This window comes from Palaemon carinicauda, chromosome 3 (assembly GCF_036898095.1).
Source record: "Palaemon carinicauda isolate YSFRI2023 chromosome 3, ASM3689809v2, whole genome shotgun sequence".
NCBI classification, from domain to species: Eukaryota; Metazoa; Arthropoda; class Malacostraca; order Decapoda; family Palaemonidae; genus Palaemon; species Palaemon carinicauda.
Window position 1 is genome coordinate 128556264 of NC_090727.1, and position 25015 is coordinate 128581278.

The window sequence follows — 25015 nt, forward strand, 5'->3', positions numbered from 1 at the left end:
ATTTATCAATTATTTTCTAATTTACTTGTTGTTTCTGCATTAGCGTTACTTTCATTTAAATTCACAATTATTTAAGTGCAGAAGCACCTTCACTGAAACGACAAAAATGCATCAAGCTATACAAGATCAAATACAGAAATGAATACTCACTTGTATTATAGGGAGAGAATATGTTGAGCCTCATCATTATTATTATTACCAGCTAAGCTACAAGGCTAGTTAGAAAAATGGGATGCTATTACACCAAGGGCTCCAACAGTTTATAATAAGACTTGTGTAAATAAGGCTTTTTACTCTTCTCGATCAAGGCTTGTTACATAATTGTCATTACAGTATCCCCAAATATTACTTTATGTGAGGCCCTTTCCAAAACTAATCAAATCTTTGAATCTTCTTCTTCCTAACCGTTATCTCTACATTAAAGGATTGGTTGCCTAATGCACCCTCTTCAATGCCTTCAATCAAAGGCATTCTCTTCTACCAAACCTCTTCTCTCCATATCATCTTTCACCTTATCTCGTGATCTAATTCTCTCCCTCCCTTTTGATCTTCTCCCACTTACAAGATCCTCCCAAGCCCTTCCCGACATCCATCTTTAACACGTGCCCACATCATTTCTGAATAGCAGCCTGCAAATGGCAAGGTTTTACTGCATTAATATGAAGTGATATTCTTCTTCTTTGTCTGCATCCCCTTCCACTTCTACGTAGGGTCGATGTTTCTGGCCAGAGTTCTCCATCTACCTGTGTGCCACACTTCATCACCGGTTAATCCCTTTGATCAAAGGTCATCCTTGATACAGTCCATCCACCTTCGCTTTGGTCTCCCTCTCCTTCTCGTTCCCTGTACCTCCATTTCCATCCCTCCTCCCAATATACTGTTCATCTCTTCTCATGACATGACCATAACATAATTAGGGGTAGAGAACTATCAGATAAGATCCAAGAAAGTAGACTGTGGTGTGTGTGTGTGTGTGTGCGTGTAGATCGCCTTACCATACGTAAGAACCCATGTCTTACGTATGGTAAGGCGATCTACACACACACACACTTCAGTCTACTTTCTTGGATCTTATCTGATAGTTCTCTAACTCCTGAGGTACCCCTAATTACCTCATGAAGTGATATTAATATTTGATAAAAAAAAATTACTAGAATTTTTATATTTTGTTACCTACTACACCATGAACACATAAATATAGAAATAAAATACGATATGCAAAGTACCACACTGCAATATATACTGACAATTCTTTAATCTCTAACAAGTGTTGAGGTTACTATCAGGTCCCCTAATACTACTAATAAATTTTTCTTAAAAAAACAAAACTTGTTTTCACACCAGAAATGTGTGCAATTACTTCAACTGTCAGTTATAGGAAATTGCATAACTATAAGTTTTACCTTTGTTCATTCTAGATATGCAATTAAAACTCTTCAAAACTACTGTCCATAACAATTTTTTGGGACGACAAAAGACTTTATTGTAAATTAAATGACAGTAACATGTTGAAATTTATTACCTGGAGTTATTAAACTTGAGACTGTACGGCCAGCTACTGGGGCTGGAAGGGTTATTACGCTATTAAGTGCAGCTGGGGGAACCTGTCAATTGTTTGGTCAGTGAGATGAAAGCAAGGTAGAAGGACCATTGCCGAGGTTGACCTATACAAAATATTTACCCTACTTACAAGTATTTGTGGAAGTTTAGCCAAAAGTATAGAAATAAATTATAAAAGGGCAAAAATTACAACCTAGACAGTAAGTGAATTCATGAATTAAGTGCAAAAGATAAAAGGTGAAGACCATAATGAAATCCGCATTTTAGAAGAATGAACGTAATCTATCAGTAACAAGAAAGAATTTCATGTATAACTAAACAATAAAATCTAAATTTTCTGGTTAAAAACAAAATGCTGTATATCTATTCCTCCAAAGTTTTACTTAATTGTTAACATCGTACCTGGCCTACGAACTGTATAATGCAACATGTAAGAAAAAAAAAAATATGATAACGATAAAAAAGAACATCAACCATTCACCAAATAACTCAAAATTTTAGATACTTGGGGCAGTGATCGAAATTTCTAAAAGGATTGCAAAGTACAGTACTTATAATGCTTAAGAAATTGTATTGTTGCAGACTTCCAAATTGTTACCACAAAATCATATCACAATAAATCCGATTGCATTTTGGATACAAAAAAAAATTATTGGGCCCAAACTGTTGATTAAAATTGTCAAAATGGATAAATTCAACAATAATTATCATTCTACTGTACTATATTTCCTCATTGTCTTCAACATCATCTTGGGCTGGGATTTATGGTTCCCTGATGCAACTCCCCAAATAGGAAATCAACTGCAAGCTAATTACCTTCGCCAACAAAGTTGGAAGGAGGTTATGTTTTTGCCCCTGTTTGTGTGTGTTTGTGAACAGCTTCCTAGCCACAATTTTAATCATATTGTAATGAAACTTGCATGGATTAATTGCTATGTAAAAAGTTGGAAATCATTAAATTTTGGAAGATTATGGTCAAAGGTCAAGGTCATGGTCAAACAAAATGTACAATTCACGTAATCAGCCATAAGTTTGGACACCGTTATCACAGCGACTTCAAACTTGGTTCATATTTGAGTGAATAAAAATCCACGCCAATTAATACATGTTAAGGTCAAAGGTCAAGGTCAAGCACAAGTAAAAGGTTGAGAAATAAGCTGCCACGGCAGATGTCTGCGCTCTGCTGAGTGCCCCTCTATGTCTTGATGGATCCAACTCCTAAAAGGAATCTTCTCAACCAAAGTCAAGGATTATTTAATACTGTAACTATTGAACAGAATACCAAAATAATGATTGTTACACAGCTTTACTCCCGTTTAACCCTTTTACCCCGAGGCTATTTGGAACTTTCCAACCCTTAACCCCCAGGGGTTATTTTTTTTCAAGCACATTTTGCAGTATATAATTTTCAAATTGCTCTAACAGCCTTAATTTTTGTCATAGAGAGGTCAGGTTGGTCTCATTCTCTTGGAAAATGCCTGAGTTTCTCAAAAAATTATTAAAAATATGCAAAAAAAAAATGTAATAAGCAGTTTTTTGCAAGGACGTACCGGTACGTCCATGGGGTTAAAGGGATGAGTTTTGTGAAACGTACCAGTACGTCCTTTGGGGGTAAAAGGGTTAAGTACTGAGAATGCATCTTGAAATACAGCTCCTTTTGTAACAATCATGTCTAGGAAAAGTTTTGTAAATCTCAAAACAATATCTGCCTCTTAAAAGTTATCCGATAACAATATTTTTCTCAGAACAGCAATCTACTCACAAAACCTTCAACACCAGTAAAGTAAGTTTTGTACTTCAATAAAAACAAGAAACACCTTGATATACTTCACTTCTTTATTTGCTTTACAGGAAAATCCATCAAAATACCATGATATACGACTCAGTTAATTTCACTGTAACATTAAAATAAATCAAATCTTGTATTACAACGGTCATTTGCTTCCCATAAGCAAGTTATTTTGCTTTTCTTTACTTCTCACAAGTACAGGATGAAAATAAGTATAAACACTTTTATTAGAATGAAGAAAAGCACCTGATAACTAAAATAAAATTAACCTACGACAGATAAAACATATCCTCTGTCAAAAATGCTGTACTAAATCAAGTTTGAATCACAAAATACGATGGGAGACAAGGTAGTCAGTTAGATGGGCAAAAATTGATTTAATTCTTCAAGAAAATGATAAAAAAACATGGAATTAATAAATTATGGATATTGGAGGTTCAACCTAATACAATAAATTCCTAAGAATACGGATATCCACGGAGTTTTTAAAACATACTAAACAGAAAAGAACGACGTATCTTAAGCTTCCCAAAGGGCCTTTGTCAAAATCAGTGAAAGGGAGACTTTTAAATATTTTCCACCTTCACAAATATGGTATCTAAACTGCCAACAGAGAATGTGAAGGTGACAGATCATCCTCGCTTGAATGGATCTTGATTAGTGGGAGAGAAAATCAGCATAATGAGACCCTCGTACAGAGGGGAAGGGATTTTGAAAGGGTAAGATCACAAGACTCAGTTATAGAGGACGAGATGTCCCACACACTCACACACACACACAGACTGACATATGAGAGGTGTAGAAAGGTATAAGAAGAATCCTCAGACAGAAAGAAAATTGAATTAAGATGAGATGAAGAAACGTGACAATGGCTATAACTCTAAAGAGCCCTCAACAACAAAAGGAACATAGAGAATAAAAAATGAAGGTTATGGTGTGCCTCTCATAGGTAAAAACTATACATGAGAGAGAGAGAGAGAGAGAGAGAGAGAGAGAGAGAGAGAGAGAGAGAGAGAGAGAGAGAGAGAAATGAGATATGACTTAACACTCAAAAGAGACGGCTTGGGGATGTATTATTTATACAAGATAAATTTGAGGAGACATTCATGCAACCATCAAAAACATAAGTGAAAGTATGCATAAATTACACTTACAAAAGGGGGGGAAATAGAGAAACAAGATGAGTCCCTAAACAAAAGGCCACCTACTCAAATTAAAGAATGTAACTGCAAAAAAGCAGGCAAGAATACTCTGATTACTTAAAAACATCCAACATGAAAAAGAACAGGGGAAGGGTAACAGAAAGAGAGGAAGAAATTGAAGACTCCTATAGAAAAAAATTTGCTTAGTAAAAAGAGACAAACTTGCTAAATAACCTTGAAGATTTGAGAGAAAAAACTAAAAACTTGTTTTACGTAAATGCTAGTAGGATTCAAAATTTACATGGACAAGACATGGCTGTGAAAAATTGTGTGAAAAAGCATAAAATCAAAAGCTCTATTTGCTAAACTAAGGGAAGTGAGAACACACTATTCGCTTCCTTTAGAAATATCAAGTTACTTCTTCCAAACCCCAAAGGTTATATCACGAGGCATCTATGAAGTGTGTGGGTATTGTGCATGACTGGACAATGTTCTACCCCTACTGTACAGTATGATGCAGCGATCATTCAATGTGACGGTAACAGGCAAGTTGCTGGAGTTCTTAATGGCTATTTCTTTAGTGATATATGTAAACTTATCTCTCCATGAGGTATTAAACAGAAAAGCTTTCATGACATCAAGACACATTCACCTATCTACTTCCAATTACTGTACTGGATGACCTTAAAAGCGTGAGAGGCAAAGAATCGGCGGAACAGGCTGGTTACTCAAAAAGGTATATAATGAATTCCTTCCGTCACAAATATCCTTGATGTTGAAAATGTGAAACAGCACAGATTCATCACCACAGTGTCACTTGAAAGGTGTAGATTTAAAAGGGTAACTATTTTCACACAAAGTCCTCACAATCTATAGGTATTTGTATTAGCATTGCAGTATTTGCAAGTTTAGTTTGCAAAGGATATATCATTTTCTTCAAAAGACTAATGAACGGAATACTCTCGACACACCGCAAAGGTTCAACAACACTTGAGAGAAACAACTGAATGTCTGAATCCTGTCGATGTGGCAGGTCCATGATCGGGTGGATGAAAGCTGCAGGAGGGGGGGGAATGGAAATTGGCAGAGACAGCACCACGATTCTAACGGAACCCATTTACCTCCAAAGGTTGCGGCTGCTGCTGCCTACAGGACCTGCACAAATCTTACCACAGTAACCATATAAAAAGCTGTATCTGCAAGCCAGTTAAATAACTCCATTGTATAAAATAACATAGCCACTATATCTTTTGTTGCTTTAACACTACACGACCCAACCCCAATGGTAGGTTTAAGAATTGTGTAATTAGTGTCACATGTCACTTAAGGCAGCGATCAAAGTAAACATTGCCGATGTAACCGCCCTTCATACTCCTCGTTACATTCTGTTCGAAAAGTCGCCGATTGTTCTGTAACACTTCCGCAGCTTCCTTATTCAATGGGTCCTCTGGATTAGGCTCCTGTTGGAAACAAAGAATAAAATAAGGACTTTAAAAGTGGGGGATAAACGTGTCAACTACTGCAATTTCTCTCTTGTTCAATACATACAAACCCTGAAGTTATGATAAATTTAATGTCAAACTGACCTTTTCACTACAATTTCCATTTATTACTTAAATTTCTAATTCCATAAATTTCGTACCTTATATATTACTTAATCTTAAGAGTGGTACAGAAACATGGGGTGGTGAAGTTGATCACAGAGAAAGACTTCATCCTTACATCTTCACTAAGGATAGATTTATCCCCTTTCTACTTGTCTTTATATGATTTTTATTTTGAATTTATTAAATATGTAAAAAAAAAAAAATCTAACAAAATTTCTTAATTTTTTATTCACCCGATGTTCGTATTGTTTCTCCAATACCTCAGCTTAATCGACCTTTATCTATAAAATGTTTAAAGCTTTTAAAATTTTTTTATTGTCTTTCCCTTCAATAAAGACATGTCCTTAAGGGCTTTTTATACAAATATAATTTACTGACATCAGCAAACTATCTCCGTGCAAATGCAAAGTGTTTTAGTGCAAATGCTTACTATCTTGTTAAGATTATTTGCCGCTAGTTAATGGCACCTGTGAACTATCCCCGTGTAAACCAGCCTTTAGTAAATGGAAGGAACATTCTAGTGGTAACTGAAAGACAATCTCCTTGTCTTTTCAGTTTCTCAAGCGTGTTGGTACAGTACTCATAGGACCTTCATTACAAAATATTCACTATAAAGGCGTTTAGCTAGTTTTATCAACGTAACATCTCAATATTTACTCTAAAGGTGTTTAGCTAGTTTTATCAACGTAACATCTCAATATTTACTCTAAAGGTGTTTAGCTAGTTTTATCAACGTAACATCTCGATATTTACTCTAAAGGTGTTTAGCCAGTTTTATCAACGGAACATCTCAATATTTACTCTAAAGGTGTTTAGCTAGTTTTATCAACGTAACATCTCGATATTTACTCTAAAGGTGTTTAGCTAGTTTTATCAACATCTCAATATTTACTCTAAAGGTGTTTAGCTAGTTTTATCAACGTAACATCTCAATATTTACTCTAAAGCTAGTTTTATCAACGTAACATCTCAATATTTACGCTAAAGGTGTTTAGCTAGTTTTATCAACGTAACATCTCAATATTTACGCTAAAGGTGTTTAGCTAGTTTTATCAACATCTAAATATTTACTCTAAAGGTGTTTAGCTAGTTTTATCAACGTAACATCTCAATATTTACTCTAAAGGTGTTTAGCCAGTTTTATCAACGCAACATCTCAATATTTACTCTAAAGGTGTTTAGCCAGTTTTATGGTAACATCTCAATATTTACTCTAAAGGTGTTTAGCTAGTTTTATCAACGTAACATCTCAATATTTACTCTAAAGGTGTTCAGATAGTTTTATCAACGTAACATCTCATTTTTAAACAGTATATCCTCAGCACAATGTTATAGATATAGCTGTAACAATCGCAGATGAATTGAGTATTTTCACCTACAATTTCAAAAATGCTTCAATATGAAAGGACCTACACTATTTGAACAATAACATATAATTATCTACACATCTAAATTAAGAATTTGAAAACTTATGTTACAATGCTTCTTGAAAAAAACCTTAGTTTCCATTTTCTCTTGTTTGAGGGTATACTCAGGCACGCTATTCTATCTTATTTCTCTTGCTCTTGTTTGTTTTCAAGTTTTTATAGTTTATATATAAAAGATCTAATTTAATGTTGTTACTGTTCTGGAACTATTTTGTTTAGATTATTTATTACTTCTCTTGTAGCTTATTTCTTTCCTTATTTCCTTTTCTCACTAGGCTATTTTTCCAGGTTGGAGCCCTTGGGATTATAGCATTTTGCTTTTCCAACTAGGGTTGTAGCTTGAATTTTATTAGTAGTAATAATAATAATCTGCAAGAACAAAATAATGATGCAATACACAAAAATGATATATAAAACTTTAAAGAAATAAAACAAAGACAATATACTAACGAGGAACAGATATTGGAGCCCATAGACGATGGAATTGATGGTGAGGACGGGCTTCCAATCCTCACGTAAAATGTTAAGGCATACATTTCCTTCTAAGTCTATGTTGGGGTGATACACCTGAAAATAGATTTGCGCCATTAAAATGACCTTAAAATGTCCTTAGCTCGTACATTTTAAATAAATTCTGTGACCAAATAATAAAATGCAATAATCCCTCCCCTCATCAGACACAGTATATCAAAGGCCTGTGTTCTGGTAAGCAAAACAAAGACCCTATCTTAGAACCTACACCAAAAGGTTTTCAAGATATCTCAAAGCAAACAGAGGATCTTATTCTTAACCCTTTTACCCCCAAAGGACGTACTGGTATGTTTCACAAAACTCATCCCTTTACCCCCATGGACGTACTGGTATGTTTCACAAAACTCATCCCTTTACCCCCATGGACGTACCGGTACGTCCATGCAAAAAAAATGCATATTTTTGATAATTTTTTGAGAAAATTCAGGCATTTTCCAAGAGAATGAGACCAACCTGACCCCTCTATGACAAAAATTAAGGCTGTTAGAGCAATTAAAAAAAAATATACTGCAAAATGTGCTGGGGAAAAAATAACCCCTAGGGGGTTAAGGGTTGGAAATTTCCAAAGAGCCTGGGGTTACGGTAAAAGGGTTAAAAATCATTTCATAGGATTTTCCAAAAGACCACTTATACTATTTTCATCAAGAACTGTAAAAGGGAATATGTTCTGTGCTTATTAAAAGGGAAAATAATAAAGAACAGAATGAGATCAATATTAATCACAACATAAAATCAACTGAAAAAATCCATCTGATCGACATCTAATTCAGAATAGGATACAGAGCAGAATAGAATTTGGAAGGTACTTCATATTTTCGATTTGGAAGGTACAGTACTTAATATTTTCAAGTTCACCAAACAGTACCACCACAGACGTCAGCATATATCAGCAGAATCTTATTTCAATCAAATAATCCCACTTCAGACCACACAATAAAAGAGAAGTGTTCTACTTTCAAACTCCCTCTTGTTAAATTTACTCTGTTATAGTTAATATGGTTATAGTTTCTTTCCTTCTCTGACATAAATACTTCTTCCTTCTCTTTTCCATGTTTGATTTGGACCAGGAAGAAAAGGTATCCTTCAGCCACCCATCTGCCCTTGCTTTAGAAAAAAAAACAAAAAACACATGGGTACAATAGCTTCACAGACTCTGAAATGTATGGCACATTACTTACCATGGTTTCACACTTGACTTTGGGTGGCTCATGAGGATAGTTAGGACCGACTTTGAAACTGAAAACAAACCGTCCCCCTCTATAGAAGCCCTGAAAGAAAACAGATAGATTTCAAACTTCTCAATTCAAAATGCAGATTATAACATGATTGCACATACAACTTTTCCAAACAAAGAAAAATCTAATTTATGGGCTCGACCTGTGTCGCTCCGTGAAATGCTCCTCTAGCACCATTTCTAAGGCATAGTTATTGCTGAATATACCAGAGAAAACGAGGTGCATGGAATGCCAGGAATAAACCTAGCTCGCTCACTCATTGAGTGTCGGTATAGAAAACTGGGGCGTGATTGAACCACGATCATAGATCCCTCACCAATTAGACCTCTCCTTCATCAATATACCCCCTCTCTACCCCTACATCTCCCCACCCCCCATCTTCATTCCTCTTCAGCATGTGTTTTGTTTTGCTCGTTCACTGGGCGACACAGGTTCCTCGCCCCGAAATAGATTTTTCATTCATCAAAATCCCTTACTTACACTAAAATAATAAAGGCCTTTCCATTCAAAATTTAGTGCTAGGCTAAATGGAAAATGATAAAAGTATCTTCATTGGAAATTTAATAATCAAGAACAGGTTTAAAGGACATCAGTATTAGAGATTCTTGAAGCAATTTCACAGTTCCATAGTGGTATCAAACATGGTTTTCGATGGTCTTACCTTACCTAGTGGACAAATTCTTTAATATTACCCTGAATCAATATTCACCTCTCATTAACAAATCCACTGGGCAAGTCCTATGAGTCTAGAAAAGTGACTCCGTGGTCTTGTTACATTTTATTTATAATAAAAATATCTATAATAATTGTACTACTTGTCAATCATAGTCTCTGCCATATTGGATGAATAGGGACGAGTGCATCAAAAGACATAAGGCAATGGCATAAACATGAGTACTATTCTTTAACCTACAATCAATCAAGTGTTTTCTTTTTATGTTATTTCTACAGAAAGACTATCCATCAAAATAAGTAAAAGGTTTTAGTAATAAAAGGGTTCTAATTTCCATACCTCCAACAAACTACAACATAAAAAAATCAAGAGAACAAGTGAAAAACAGACACCTTCTCCAAAGTCTTGGAGGCATCTATACCCAACTCACCTCATCTGGACATATGATTAGTTTAAAATTCAAGAGATCGTCAGGATCTGTGAACTCCGTGTCGCACGTTTTTGGTAACGTCAGTTCGTTGATATCTGAAAAAAAAAAAAAAACGACAAATCAATAGCAGTCTTCTATTTATAGCAATGAGCTTGGAAGCTCAGCTCCTAATCATTCTACTGTATCAAGTATCTTAACCCTTTTACCCCCAGGCTCTTTGGAAATTTCCAACCCTTAACCCACAGGGGGTTATTTTTTCCCCAGCACATTTTGCAGTATATTTTTTTTTAAATTGCTCTAACAGCCTTAATTTGTGTCCTAGAGAGGTCAAGTTGGTCTCATTCTCTTGGAAAATGCCTGAATTTTCTAAAAAAATTATCAAAAATATGAAAAAAAAATTTTTAAAGCATTTTTTTTACAAGGACGTACCGGTACGTCCATGGGGTAGAGGGATGAGTTTTGTGAAACGTACCAGTACGTCCATTGGGGGTAAAAGGGTTAAACAGTGTACAGTAACTAATACAATACTAATTGGAAGTATTCAAAGAATATGGATAAAAACGTACTCTAGATAGAGAAATCAGATAGGAAGTGGACTAACCCAGCCACTGAGGGGGGCAAGCCAGCCTCAACTTGGTGCCGGTCATAAGCCCGGGTAAATGGGGAGGGTTGGCGGCAGAAAAGGCATCCGGCCATGAAAAATTAGCCAAAACCAATATAGTCGGTGGAGATTGTGAGATTAGAATTAATGCTAGGGCATATAGCCTATATGATGAAGTGTGGGACAGAGGTAGATGGAGAACGCTGGCCAGAAACATCGACCCCACATAAAGTTGGAAAAGATGCAGACGAAGAAGAAGATAGGAAATGGACTCATTAAGATGGAAGAAGGAGCAAAAGTTACAACGAACAAAAATGTGGACATAAAGATGAATTTAAGGGATCTTGCTGCGAGAGGCTGTCAAAGAAATTAAGAGAAGCAGCAGGGCGGTAAAGATTACTGAAATGGTAAGAGGCACGGTCGAGATGGGAGGAGTGGAGAGAGTATAGAGGGATTAAGTAGAGCCTGTTATGGGGGGAGGCCCAAGAAGGAAGCAAAAGATTAGACAACACGATAAAGTGGAGGCGGCTTAGTAGAAGAGTGGTTTAGTGAAGGATGATGCTTTCGATAGGAATAGTAGAAGACACATCAAGATAACCGACCCTTGTTTCAGAGATAGCGGTGGATTAGATGATGATATTGAGTTTAGCAATGCTATTCAAAATTGTTTATATCACAAAATTTTAGCACCATGTAGTCAGGCTTTGTGCCATTAAGCAAATACAGTACTGTATTGTATATCTTAAATTCTTGTGCAATTAACCCTTTTACCCCAATGGACGTACTGGTACGTTTCACAAAACTCATCCCTTTACCCCCATGGACGTACTGGTACGTCCTTGCAAAAAACTGCTATTTACATTTTTTTTTTGCATATTTTTGATAACTTTGTGAGAAACTTCCGGCATTTTCCAAAAGAATGAGACCAACCTGACCTCTCTATGACAAAAATTAAGGCTGTTGGAGCAATTCAAAAATATATATTGCAAAAGTGTGCTTGAAGAAAAAAAAACGCCTGGGGGTTAAGGGTTGGAAAGTTCCAAATAGCCTGGGGGTAAAAGGGTTAAGCAAATACAGTACTGTATAACTTAAATTCTCTCAAATTAGTATAAATATATTTCAAAATGTTAACAAATAGGAGACTCTGTTTATACGAAGTACTGTACAAGTATACATTAAAACATACAAGGAGAAAATGTTTCAACTTTTAAAACAATTAGTATATTTTTGCTTTAAAACTAAAGGTTATCATAAAGTAATTTTGTTCTCAATGATATCTAAAAGAATGTTTTACATGCACTAAAAGCATTAACATGTACTAATTACTATCCAATATATGGATATCATTCAAACTAGTAAACTGTACCTCATTACTGTATTCTGTACTAGATTTTCCTGCAAACTGAACTGTATAAACAAAATAATCTTACCCATAAAGACAGCTTATATATATTTCCAAGAGGAGTAAGCTTTTTCTCTAACACACCTTTCCTAAGAAAATTATATTTTGTATGACGAAACAAAAGTAAAATGATAAATAATTACTATTCCAATGGCACTCATAACCATTCAAGTTTCACATTCCTTAACCTAACCTAACCTAGGACACCATGTCCTTACTTATTAAGAACACAATCAACACACATAAACGACCAAAAAAGTTGTGATGTGCACAAAGATTACGTATCAATAACACCCTACAATTTCACAACATCAGGAACTAATGTTGTTTCTGAATAACTTTTCCTTGTTACAGCATTGATGAAACATGAGCTGAGCTCCGATAGCATCGCAGATTTTACAAATAGAATTAGTTTACTTCAGACTATCCTACCCAAAGTAAGCACTGTATTGTACTGCAATGGCCGGAATGGTTTTCATGTTCCGTATAAGGGGCAGAGTTGTAGGATAATGAGGGTACCTCCACTTATCCTTCATTATAGAAAAGTGATTTTATTAGGACATGGGCTTCAATCAGGACTTAGGCTTAACCCTATCATACCCTAAATATGGTATTTTCATTATAAAATAAATTTTTGAACATACTTACCCGGTAGTTATATATATAGCTGACGTCGGGGACGTAAGCTATATATATAACTACTGGGTAAGTCTTATGTTTAAAACTTGAAAGTTCAGAGCAAACCCAGTAAAAGATAAAAGTGGAAAAAGTTTTTTTTCAATATTTCTGGCACTCGGTATGATTAATAACGTTAATAATCCATCTGTTGACAAAGGCTGATTGGTTGAATTTTGACGTTGAATTAAACTGAAATCCAATGTCAAAGTGGACCCAACTTCCAAAGCAATGATGCAACACCTGGCAAACTGAAGACTAGGGTAGGATTAGTATGAATAAGGCCTGCCTACCTTAAGCCCGAATCAGGCCGTGACTTTAAAATCTAAGTGCAATTCGACATTAAAATCAAAACGCAACTACTATGGAATTTACCATGACATTAACCAGCTTAATACACATATTTTTTTTTAAATTCCGACTGGAATCCCTTCAGTTTATGGTGGCCCGGTGGTAACGTCCCTGCCTGGTGAGTGTCAAACTAGGGTTCAGGTCCCGCTCAAACTCATTAGTTCCTTTGGTTGCTGTAACCTCACCATCCTTGTGAGATACAGATGGCGGGTTTGAGGGAGCCTATAAGTCTATCTGCTGAGTCATCAGCAGCCATTTTCTGGCCCTCCTTGATCCTAGTTTGTGTGGAGAAGGGGCTTGCTCGCTGATCATATGTAATATGGTCAGTCTCTAGGGCACTGTCCTACTTGAAAGGGCAATGTCACCGTCCCTTGCCTCTGCCATTCATGAGCGGCCTTTAAACCTTTAATTCTGATTGGTAATGAGGTAGGAATAGCTATTACAGATCTTATAAGGAAAAAAATGCTTATAGTATACTATAATCAACCGTGGCCCCTACAGAAATACTTCGATTTTGATGAGAAAAAATATGTCATCCTAGGTCATTTTAGGTCAGTTTAAGCAAGGGGTGGGTTGTAGGAGTTTAATGTCTAACCCGCAACTCCTGATATATAAGGATACAATATCCTAGGATATATTAGTTAAGTAAAATATTTGTATTTATTAGTGATACCATATAAATATTTCCTAAATAAAGATTTAGACTTAAAGACGATATTAAAATTTCAAAGGACTAAAATAAAACGGCATCATTGCTAGCTACAGTATCCTCACAAAATCCTAGTTGGCCAAGGTTAAACTAGGAAACGTCAAAAAAAATAACCACTGATGCTTAAAATTCAATCTAAAAATACAAGAAAATACATTCGAATAAGCTATAAAATAAATCTATATTTAGGAAATCTTAGCTAATAGGATAAATAATAAAATAGGCGATAAAAAGGGAGTCCTATTAGGGTTAGTAGGCTACGTAGGCCTTTTCCAATTACAATTTCGAACACATTTTTATAGTTTGAAGTTTTATTAGGAAATCAGATTGCATATGAGGTTATAAAATCATTAAAAAATACTTTCAACCCAAAACTGAGCCCAAAATAACAATTAAAATAATAAAATGGGCGATAATAAGGGAGTCCTATTAGGGTTAGTAGGCTACGAAGTCCTTTTCCAATTAAAATTTCGAACACATCTTTATAGTTTGAAGTTTTATTAGGAAATCAGATTGCATATGAGGTTATACAATCATTAAAAAATACTTTCAAACCCAAAACTGAGCCCAAAATAAAAACTACAATCATTAAATTCGGGTTGGTAGGCTACGTAGGCCTTTTCCAATTACATTTTCGAACACATCTTAATAGTTAGAAGTTTTATTAGGAAATAACATTGTATATGAGGTGCTACAATCATTAAAAAATACTTTCAAGCCAAAACTGAGCCCAAAATAACAATTAAAATCATAAAATAGGCGATAATAAGGGAGTCCTATTAGGGTTAGTAGGCTACATAGCCCTTTTCCAATTACAATTTCGAACACATCCTTATAGTTTGAAGTTTTATTAAGAAATCAGATTGTAAATGAGGTGCTACAATCATTAAAAAATACTTTCAACCCAAAACTGAGCCCAAAATAACAATTAAAATCATAAAATAGGCGATAATAAGGGAGTCCTATTAGGGTTAGTAGGCTACGTAGGCCTTTCCCAATTAAAATTTCGAACACATATTTATAGTTTGAAGTTTCATTAGGAAAACAGATTGTATATGAGGTTATACAATCATTAAAAAATTACTTTCAAGCCAAAACTGAGCCCAAAATAACAAATAAAATAATAAAATGGGCGATAATAAGGGAGTCCTATTAGGGTTAGTAGGCTACGTAGGCCTTTCCCAATTAAAATTTCGAACACATATTTATAGTTTGAAGTTTCATTAGGAAAACAGATTGTATATGAGGTTATACAATCATTAAAAAATTACTTTCAACCCAAAACTGAGCCCAAAATAAAAACTACAATCATTAAATTCTTACCTTTAGTAATTCTGAGCTGGGCAGCGGAAGCCCTCTTCTGTGTTCCCTGTTTCGGCGCTTCACTTCCATCTTTCTTCTGGTTTTTCATGGAAAATAACTTGATCATGATGACAGCGAATTCTTTTTTACAACTAACACAACGAACAGCGAATATTGGCGTAGTTCCGTGGCCACATTTAATTCACAAATCCCTGGGTCACTTAGCTCTCTCAGGACTGATGGTTTGTTGTGGTGGGATCTTCCATGATTATTTCGACTGAATTATCGTACATGAGCCTTAAAATTGTCGTTTTTCAACCAAAATTATCGTACACAGTTTCAATATAATTATTAGGGTGTTACATGATTGACTTATTTCAAAAGATTTTAGTATAATTGTTTAATTAAACCCACACACACCTACATTGTTTATACCTTAGGTATGTATCGTACATCGTACCGGACCCAAAATAGTCGTACACGTACTATAATTATCGTACGAGTGGCAACCCTGTCTTCCATCGTGGGGTGACTGTGGCTGAGTGAGGCTGCCATGATTAATCAAGGCAATTGGTGCACTTTTTGGAAATCATGTTATTCTTTCTCTTTAATATCATATATAAACCCAGAATTTTATCATTTTATATGTATTATAGATATAAAAAAATAGGCAAAAACATTGAAACTTACGAAAACATCCTCCGAGTTTATTAGACCAAAGGCAAGATATGAAAATGATTATCTAATATGAATTATTATAAATCTAACAATTAGACATTAACAAATCCGTGAAAAAAAACCAAGAATTTGATCATTTTATCATTTTATGTGTACTATAGATAATTATATTTCATTTTAACACTTTATCAAACCATTTAATCGGTAAATGTAATGGAAAATAGACTATGAAAACAAGGTAAAGCTGCATGTATTGGAGATCATATTATTCTGTCTTTAATATCATATATAAACCCAGAATTTTATAATTTCCCCATTTTATATATACTATAGATAATTATATTTCATTTTAATACTTTATTAAACCATTTAATCTGTAAAATTAATGGAAAATAGACTATCAAAACAAGGCAAAGCTGCACGTATTGGAAATCATATTATTCTGTCTCTTTAATATCAAATATAAACCCAAAACTGTATTATTTCATCATTTTATAGGCACTATAGACAATTATTTTTCATTTTAATACTTTATCAAGCCATTTAATCATTTAATCGTTAAAGGTAATGGAAAATATACTATCAAAAACAATAGTGCAGGTGTTCTTGCGCAAATTCATATCAAACCAGATAAATGAATAACAAAATTATGAAAAATAATACTTCAGCTCAAAGTGAATATATAATCTTATTTTGTTTATACAGTTAGTTATAATTACCTATCAGTCGTATCCGAAATTTCCTGAATCCAATAACAGTTAATTAATGTTTACTGTACATTACTCTTGCTTGTCCCTGAAGCTAATAGAATGGCATTGGGGGTACTTCCTTGTTATTTTAATTATCAAATTAATATGGATTAGTATTTACGATTCAATTTGGTATTTAACCACAGACAGATCCACTTATTTGTGATATAAGAATTTCTGGAATATTAAAAACAAATAGATCTAGTTTTCTTAATATCTGTGAATTCTCGCTTTTCAAGTAATTTTTTCCATAGAATTTGCTCCAATAATTAATTAAACAAATAATTTATCTATGGAAAAGTTTAATACTATACTTATACTTTGTTAATACATATCTAGTTTATATTTTTTATCAATATTTTGTATTCTTCAGTCTGGTAAAATACTTCCCAAGCGAGAAAAATGTCCAAATTATCTATTCATACTTGAAACAAGTTGTCAAATCAATGTGCTTCCTTAAAATTTCATTTGAGAGAGAGAGAGAGAGAGAGAGAGAGAGAGAGAGAGAGAGAGAGAGAGAGAGAGAGAGAGAGAGAGAGAGAGAGAGAGAGAGTAGTCGAGTGCAGTATATGAGTTCCTGGAATGTCTTCATGGTCACTACAGCTTTCTTTTTCGGTCGACCCTTTTAACATGTATGTGTATGTGTGTGTGCGTGCTCACGCCCGTGTGTTTTCTGTGTAAGTAAGCCACACCTACACAACCTTTCCAGCACAATGATGATGGGTAGGAGGAGGTTCAATGGTGTCAGTTTAAGCATAGGCCTAACCTGAGACATCAACTTCTTGTAGTGTCCAATATCATCTACTTTTGGGACAAGGCATGAAACTGCTTATGGTATGCATCTAATCAATACCATGTCTAACTATCCTCAGTATTATTATTATTATCACTACTAGCTAAGCTACAACCCTAGTTGAAAAAAGCAAGATGCTATTAGCACAAGGGCTCCAACAGGGAAACATAGTCCGGTGAGGAAATGAAATAAGGAAATAAATAAACGATATATAAGAAGTAATTAACTATTGAAGTAAAATATTCTAAAAACAGTAACAACATCATAGCAGATATTTCATATATATAAACCATTAAAAGACTTATGTCAGTCTGTTCAACATAAAAACATTTGCTGTAAGTTTGAACTTTTGAAGTTCAATCAATTCATCCACTTATTTATGCCAACAACAACAATATATTAGCCTACTTTGTTAAATTTTAAGGGTAATTTTCCTGGTTTTTTTTTCACACATTGGAACTCTTACCGAACTAGACCTACAAGATCTGTTTGCAGTATGCATTCTTGTGTAGTTAGAGTACCACACAGCGTATTCTATGTTAACTGTCAAATCAATATCATCGAAGCACTTAGAAAAAGAGTCTTCAAGCTTTTTCTAATGTCAAATGGGAGCTTGTTATATAGTTTAGAGCAGCATATTTGAAAGCTTTTGAATAACTTGGTTTCATCGTTATTTTATCTCATTTTCTTCTTTTTTATTCCTGCTTTGCAAATATGTATAGACCCACGTCTTCCAGCTTTATTTCGCATTTCTAACATATTTTAACTATCCATATTTATAAGGTTTCCTTATTTGAACTTAATCTACCTCTTGTGTTAACTTATTTCTTTTTTATGTATTATAATATCATGAAATAGTAAAATCTTTTGTACATTTATTAATGACGAATTAACCCTGCTGGTCATATACCCCTTCCAACTGGCATAGATTATTCCATCATTTTAATTCATGATCTTGAATTGTAAACCTTCCAATCACTTCATCTCTCTCTTCTTTCCAATTTTATGTTTTGATTATCATTTAATATGTCATATCGATCGCCTACCTAGGCCTACACCTATTTTAATACTATATTATTTCATGCCTCGTAAATCTTACTTAAGCCCGCCCAAATAATTGTTAATCAGGTATGATTTAAAAATTGCTACTTTTTACTTCCCTATTCATCTGTTATCCACCTCATTGTTTCCTATAATTAACACATAACATCTTTGAAATAAGATAGAATAGTGTACCCTCGTTACATGCTTCAAAAAGATCAATGCTAATGATTAATTGAACGTCAGAAGTTCAAACTTCCAGTGAATGTTCTCGTATGTTGAACAGAATGATACAAGTCTGTCTTCCATATATTCAGGTATTTTATATTCTTTATTCATTGCATCTAATATAGTTCATATATTTTCTTATTTCCTTTCCTCACTGGGCTATTTTTCCCTGTTGGAGCCCTTGGGCTTATAGCATCCTACTTTGCCAACTAGGGTTGTAGTTTAGATGATGATGATAATAATAATAATAATAATAATAATAATAATAATAATAATAATAATAATAATAATAATCTTGTTTCCTTATTATCTTTTAAAATTATTATATTTAACATTGTGTTCATTACAATGATAGCATCTTTAGTGTCAAGTAATGTCGGCCTAATCCCTTCTGTCACTTTCATTTAGCCTCCAAACCTCAATTTTTTCATTTATTGTAATTTTCATTAAATTATACTGGTGCCACATTATTGAAGCGCATTTTCAAAGATTAGAACATGGATAATATAAGATATTCTCATGCTTAGGGTGTAAATTTCGAAATAAACTTAGACATGATTGTTTAATACTTAGATAAAATTTCTTATCATTAGGCCTATTTTGGTGTTATGATTGATATATCAATATGATATTGAGCCTATTATTATTATTATTATTATTATTATTATTATTATTATTATTATTATTATTATTATTATTATTATTATTATTATTATTATTATTATTACGAGTTTAAGGTCCTACTAAGTAAGTCTAGCTTACAAATTCTGCTTATTCTTTTAACTTTGATCCCGTTAGATTCCATTATTTATTTTTCCCTTTATTTATGGAAGCCTAAAATAATAGTAATGGCAATAATGATATGTGAGCCATAAAAATTGAAGCTTATCAAATATCAGGAATTATGTAAGATAATTAGATAAATAGAAAGGCAGAGAAGCAAAAAAAAAAAAAAAAGAAAAAAAAATACACAGAAAATGTAAACAAAACATCTATGACCAATTGACCTACTTAATTCAAAGCACCTGATATTCATTCGATTAGGGTGCCATAGGCTTTCCCAAATTTGATTTATCCATATTAAATAGGCCTAAATCAGACTATTAAGAACATTTTTCGTATGAATATCCATCTAACTATCACTATTATTGTTATCATTATCAATTGTTTACTAAGAAATTGCTAACCACTTATTAATTTCCCATATTAAAGCCAAAGTCAAAATAAAGGAATCCGAACACCGCAACCTGAAAAGCACATTCGGTTTCGGACTGGTCAATGAGGTCAGTTGCCCGGTAACTCTCGTGACGTAAAGATGTGCAACTTTCCTTCTCTCGCGTGTCACGCCTAAACCATCGCTTCATTTAATTATCGGGAAAGGATTAATCACCAGTTTTACCCATGACACCATCGTCTTCCTCGCCTGGTTAACCCGGTGTTCAACGGTGCTCTGCGAGACGTCTTTTTTGTTTTGGTTTTGAGGGCATAGGCCTCTTTTTGTTTTTAAAGGTGAGTCTGGTACACTTGTATTTTACAAATGACGGAATAAAATAGGCTTTGATTAGATTATTTTCTATGCCCGGCTTTAAATAGGCCTAGTCAAAGGTACGTGGGTAGTGGCACCGGCGTTTAACCCCCAAGGAAAGGTGTGTTACGCCCAATATGGATTAGCTTAGGCCTATTATTTGTTGACATACGCCTGATATGTATTAGCATAGGCCTGTTGCTCTGTTGACAAAGTTGGCTATTTGTAATTTAATCATGATTTTGTATGATAATGATATAATCTGTTGTTTTCTGGCTACTAAATCTACCATTTCCATCGGTAAGAGTAGGTTAGGCCTATGGATAGATTAGACCTAGGCTTATATGTTATATGATTGGTATTAACAATGATAATTTTTATTTATGTTTTATATGGTAATGGTTGAAGGAATAACAGGATTATCCATAAATTGCTCCTTTTATTTACTGGCTACTATCTACCATTAACATAGGTGAACGTAGGTTAGGCCTAAGGGTATATTAGACCTACTTTGTCCATTTGATATTATTTTGGAGAATTCTCGGTTGAAATTCTTGTTTTATACGTTAACAGTTGAAGGAATAACAGGGTTATCCGTAAATGGCTCCTTTTATTTCCTACCTACTATCTACCATTAACATGGGTGAACGTAGGTTAGACCTAAGGGTACATTAGACCTACCGTGTCTGTTATATCATTTTGGAGAATTCTCAGTTGAAATTCGTGTTTTATACGTTAACAGTTGAAGGAATAACAAGATTATCCGTAAATGGCTCCTTTTATTTCCTACCTACTATCTACCATTAACATGGGTGAACGTAGGTTAGGCCTAAGGGTACATTAGACCTACCGTGTCTGTTATGATATCATTTTGGAGAATTCTCAGTTGAAATTCTTGTTTTATTCGTTATCCGTAAATTGCGCCTGGTTGTATGGTAGTTAAACATACGGTAAATTTGCATATTAGTACAATACGCCTAACGAGAAAAATAAAAGTTGGTCTTAGTTTATTTATAAGTTCTATGAATGGCTTATATATCAATCATCAGAAACCCTTATATTTTATGTTAAAAATCCTTTTTAAACCATCGTATTTCTTAAAGGAAACCATCACAGTAATACAACCTAACCTACCTTAATATGCTAATCCTTAACTACTGGGGTGGGCCATGCCCTCCTGCCACCTAGGATGCCTTACCTTACCTTAAGGTAGGTTGTATCCCTGTGTTGGTTTTCCTTCTTAAGTATAGTTTTTGTTTTAGCTGATTATCGCTTGAAAAGTAGAACTTGAAGTAATTTATTCGCATCAAAACCATTCTTATGGTATAAAGAAAAAGGGAAATTTTAGCCCGAAATCACTGGAGTTGATAAAGAATTAAATCAAGTACAGTATCAAGGTTATTTTAAGTCCACTCAAGGGATATGGAGTTCAAAATAGTGTGTTTGAAGAGATATACTTTATTCAGTTGTCGTTTCAAACCTCCCATCGAAGTCTTTGTACCTAAGGGGTGTATGTATAATAGCAGCCACTAGTATGTATTATTATGTCTTGCTTAAAATACGGCAGTGTAAGGGGGGCGTTACCCCCCCTTTAGGTAAGTTGGCAAGGACACGGCTTATAGGTTGGGGGGAAAGTTTAGGTTAGCTCATGTCCATTTTTAATCACCGCATGAGGAACTGTCCGCTGATATACAAAGGCTCCGTACCTTATTAGTCCCATACTTTTGACCGTGGTTGGTATCTAGGGTGCTATTCTCTTACAGAAGATCCACAACCTACAAACTTAATTAGTTCCAAGAAACTGTTTGTAAGTACAATTTTGTTAAATTTTGGCTTAGGGTAGGACTAACCTGAATCCTATGCCTGTGATTTCCAAATCCAAAAGTCAACAAATAGTCAGGTGTCATATGAAATAGATATCAGGTTATTACAAATGACATTTTTCTTTCTGTATTAACCCTTTTACCCCCAAAAGGACGTACTGGTACGTTTCACAAAACTCATCACTTTACCCCCGTGGACGTACTGGTACGTCCTAGCAAAAAACTGCTATTTTCTTTTTTTTGCATATTTTTGATAACTTTTGAGAAACTTCAGGCATTTTCCAAAAGAATGAGACCAACCTGACCTCTCTATGACGAAAATTAAGGCTGTTAGGATAATTTGAATAATATATATAGCGAAATGTGCTTAAAAAAAAAACCCTGGGGGTTAAGGGTTGGAAAGTTCCAAATAGCTTGGGGGTAAAAGGGTTACAGGATAAAGGTTTCTACTTCTGTAGGAATTAAATTTAAAAGATTTAGTATTTCTCCGAATTTTACAAACTTGAGTTATTCAACGCAACTGCCCGCTATCACCTACCCCAAAAGTCACAGATGCAAACTTTAGTTTGTTAATGCAACTTCCCGGCATCACCTACCCTGAAAGTCACAAATGCAATCAAAGTGACTGTTCAGTGTACTGGCAAGGGATGGGGTGTGGCTTTCCCACCACCAGTCGGTAATTATCGTAATACTGTAAATTTTAGCTGACAAGTTTCAGCTGTACTTGAATCAATCTCCAATTAAAAGATTCCTGTTTGCATTGTTAGGAAAAATACCAATAACATTTAAATTTGTGATTTGTGAGGTACGTATTAGCTTTGAGTAATGATATTTGATAAAGATTTATACAGTACAGTACTTAATGCCTACCCCTTCTGCTCTATACATTTATTTTGTACTGTACTTTTCTATCATGTAATTTTGATGGCAGATACTGGCAGTTAATGCAGACACATTTAGCGTAGGATTGTTTTGACCTTACTGTACTGTATTTTACAGGTCTTCGTATCTTGTTAACCCTTTTACCCCCAGGCTCTTTGGAAATTTCCAACCCTTAACCCCCAAGTGTTATTTTTTTCCCAGCACATTTTGCAGTATATTTTTTTTTAAATTGCTCTAACAGCCTTAATTTTTGTCATAGAGAGGTCAGGTTGGTCTCATTCTCTTGGAAAATGCCTGAATTTTCTCAAAAAATTATCAAAAATATGAAAAAAAAAATTTATAGCATTTTTTTTGCAAGGACGTACCGGTACGTCCATGGGGGTAAAGGGATGTCTTTTGTGAAACGTACCAGTACGTCCTTTGGGGGTAAAAGGGTTAACACAGTACAAAGTTAATTTCACAGTACTGTACTGTTTATCACTTGAGTTAGAAGGTTGTAGAGTTGTTCTCTTGTAGTCAGTTTTCCTGCTTATCATTTATTATATACATTGTTCAATTAGTATTAGTTTTTTTTTTTTTTTAATTACATTGATATCTGTTCTTTACAGTGTTACAACAGAATCTCTAATTTTTCTTAACAGAGGGATGAAAAGAACGGAGCGGCTGAGTGAATCGGATGGGGGAATTTCCCCCGATGTTTCCTCTCCGGAGCTCTCTCCAGTTACTCCCAGCCGTCCTGTGCACGACTGGGAGGGCGAGAGGGTGGAGGACAAGACCTTTTTTGATGACGGCACCATGACCTACTTTTGGTAAGTGTTGAAAATTATTCATTTTAATAAGTTTTTGTGCAAGTTGCACAACAAAGTTTGTGAGATGTTATTATATATTGTGCACTTTGAACAGCATTCAATTTGGTGATAAAGTCAAACCAACATACGTTGTTCTCGTTCTTGTCCGTTTTTCTTGTTTTATTATGTTCAGTCACTGAAAAATAGACTGAATGACCTTCCCTGACTACAGCGCTGAGTTTTATGACCCAATCTCATAATTGTAATCCTTTGCATGAAGATATAAATTGTGAATACTTTACTATAGTAATAGAAATAATAGGCTTTTAAAAGTGGAAAAGTGACTGCAACCCAAGAACAGGAATCTTATTGCATGCAACATTGAAGACTAGCTTAAACAATTTAGAGGACATGCATACAGATAACTTGTGATGTGCAGCATGTAAGAGCTTTTAACTTTTTGCAGAATTCATTGGGTGATACTTCAGTGTTATTGATTTCAGACAAAAATATAATCCAATAAATTCACACATTCACATTCTGGAGTTCTAGTTTCGTCAGTAAACTTTGATAGGACATAATGCTTTTATTTAGATGATTGTGAAAATGAGCCAAGGTTGGTATGATGAATTAGAATTTACAATAGATAAACAAAGTAAAATTCAAGGACTCAAAGTTAAGGTTCTATCCAGAAAACATGAAAGGGACATGTTACCTTGAAGCATGTTTTATACATTAAGAGGAACTAAAGATTTTAGGTCAGTAGGATTTTTCATACTCAAATGTCTTTACTACTGAAAGATGAGGAATGTAGTACTTTACCCATAAATTCAGACTGTCTTTCGGAGATAATACATTTAGCTGAACCTTTTTGACTTGAGTATAGTGATTATTATTATGAGGATAGAGCTGAGGCAGGGAGTGAGGTTGGACTATTGGTAGAGGAACCTTTAAATTAAATCTAGGTATCGTTAACAATTTACTGCACATGATGTACTGCCACATTTACCTTGGAAAACAGATGACAAATACTGTATTGTCTTTAAGTGTACATATCATATGCATACTTCATTA

At 34.4% G+C, this 25015-nt stretch overlaps 2 protein-coding genes across 2 annotated transcripts in view; one reads left to right on the plus strand and one right to left on the minus strand.

Annotated features, from left to right (window-relative positions):
- Positions 1-3374: 3374 nt before the first annotated feature.
- Positions 3375-15703, minus strand: LOC137638493 (NEDD8-conjugating enzyme Ubc12-like). Its single transcript, XM_068370588.1, has 5 exons — positions 15456-15703; positions 10395-10489; positions 9235-9324; positions 7976-8092; positions 3375-5951 (listed from the first exon to the last, which is right to left on the minus strand). The coding sequence occupies exons 1-5, from the start codon at positions 15559-15561 to the stop codon at positions 5811-5813; spliced, it is 549 nt and encodes a 182-aa protein (XP_068226689.1). The 5' UTR covers positions 15562-15703; the 3' UTR covers positions 3375-5810.
- A 4493-nt stretch (positions 15704-20196) lies between these two features.
- The window catches only part of LOC137638494 (phosphatidylserine synthase 2-like), a 41101-nt gene continuing 36282 nt past the window's right edge, over positions 20197-25015 (plus strand). Inside the window, exons 1-2 of the mRNA XM_068370589.1 lie at positions 20197-20432; positions 23795-23962. Of these exons, the coding sequence (XP_068226690.1) occupies positions 23799-23962 (164 nt within the window). The 5' untranslated portion in view covers positions 20197-20432; positions 23795-23798. The remainder of the gene's footprint in view (positions 20433-23794; positions 23963-25015) is intronic.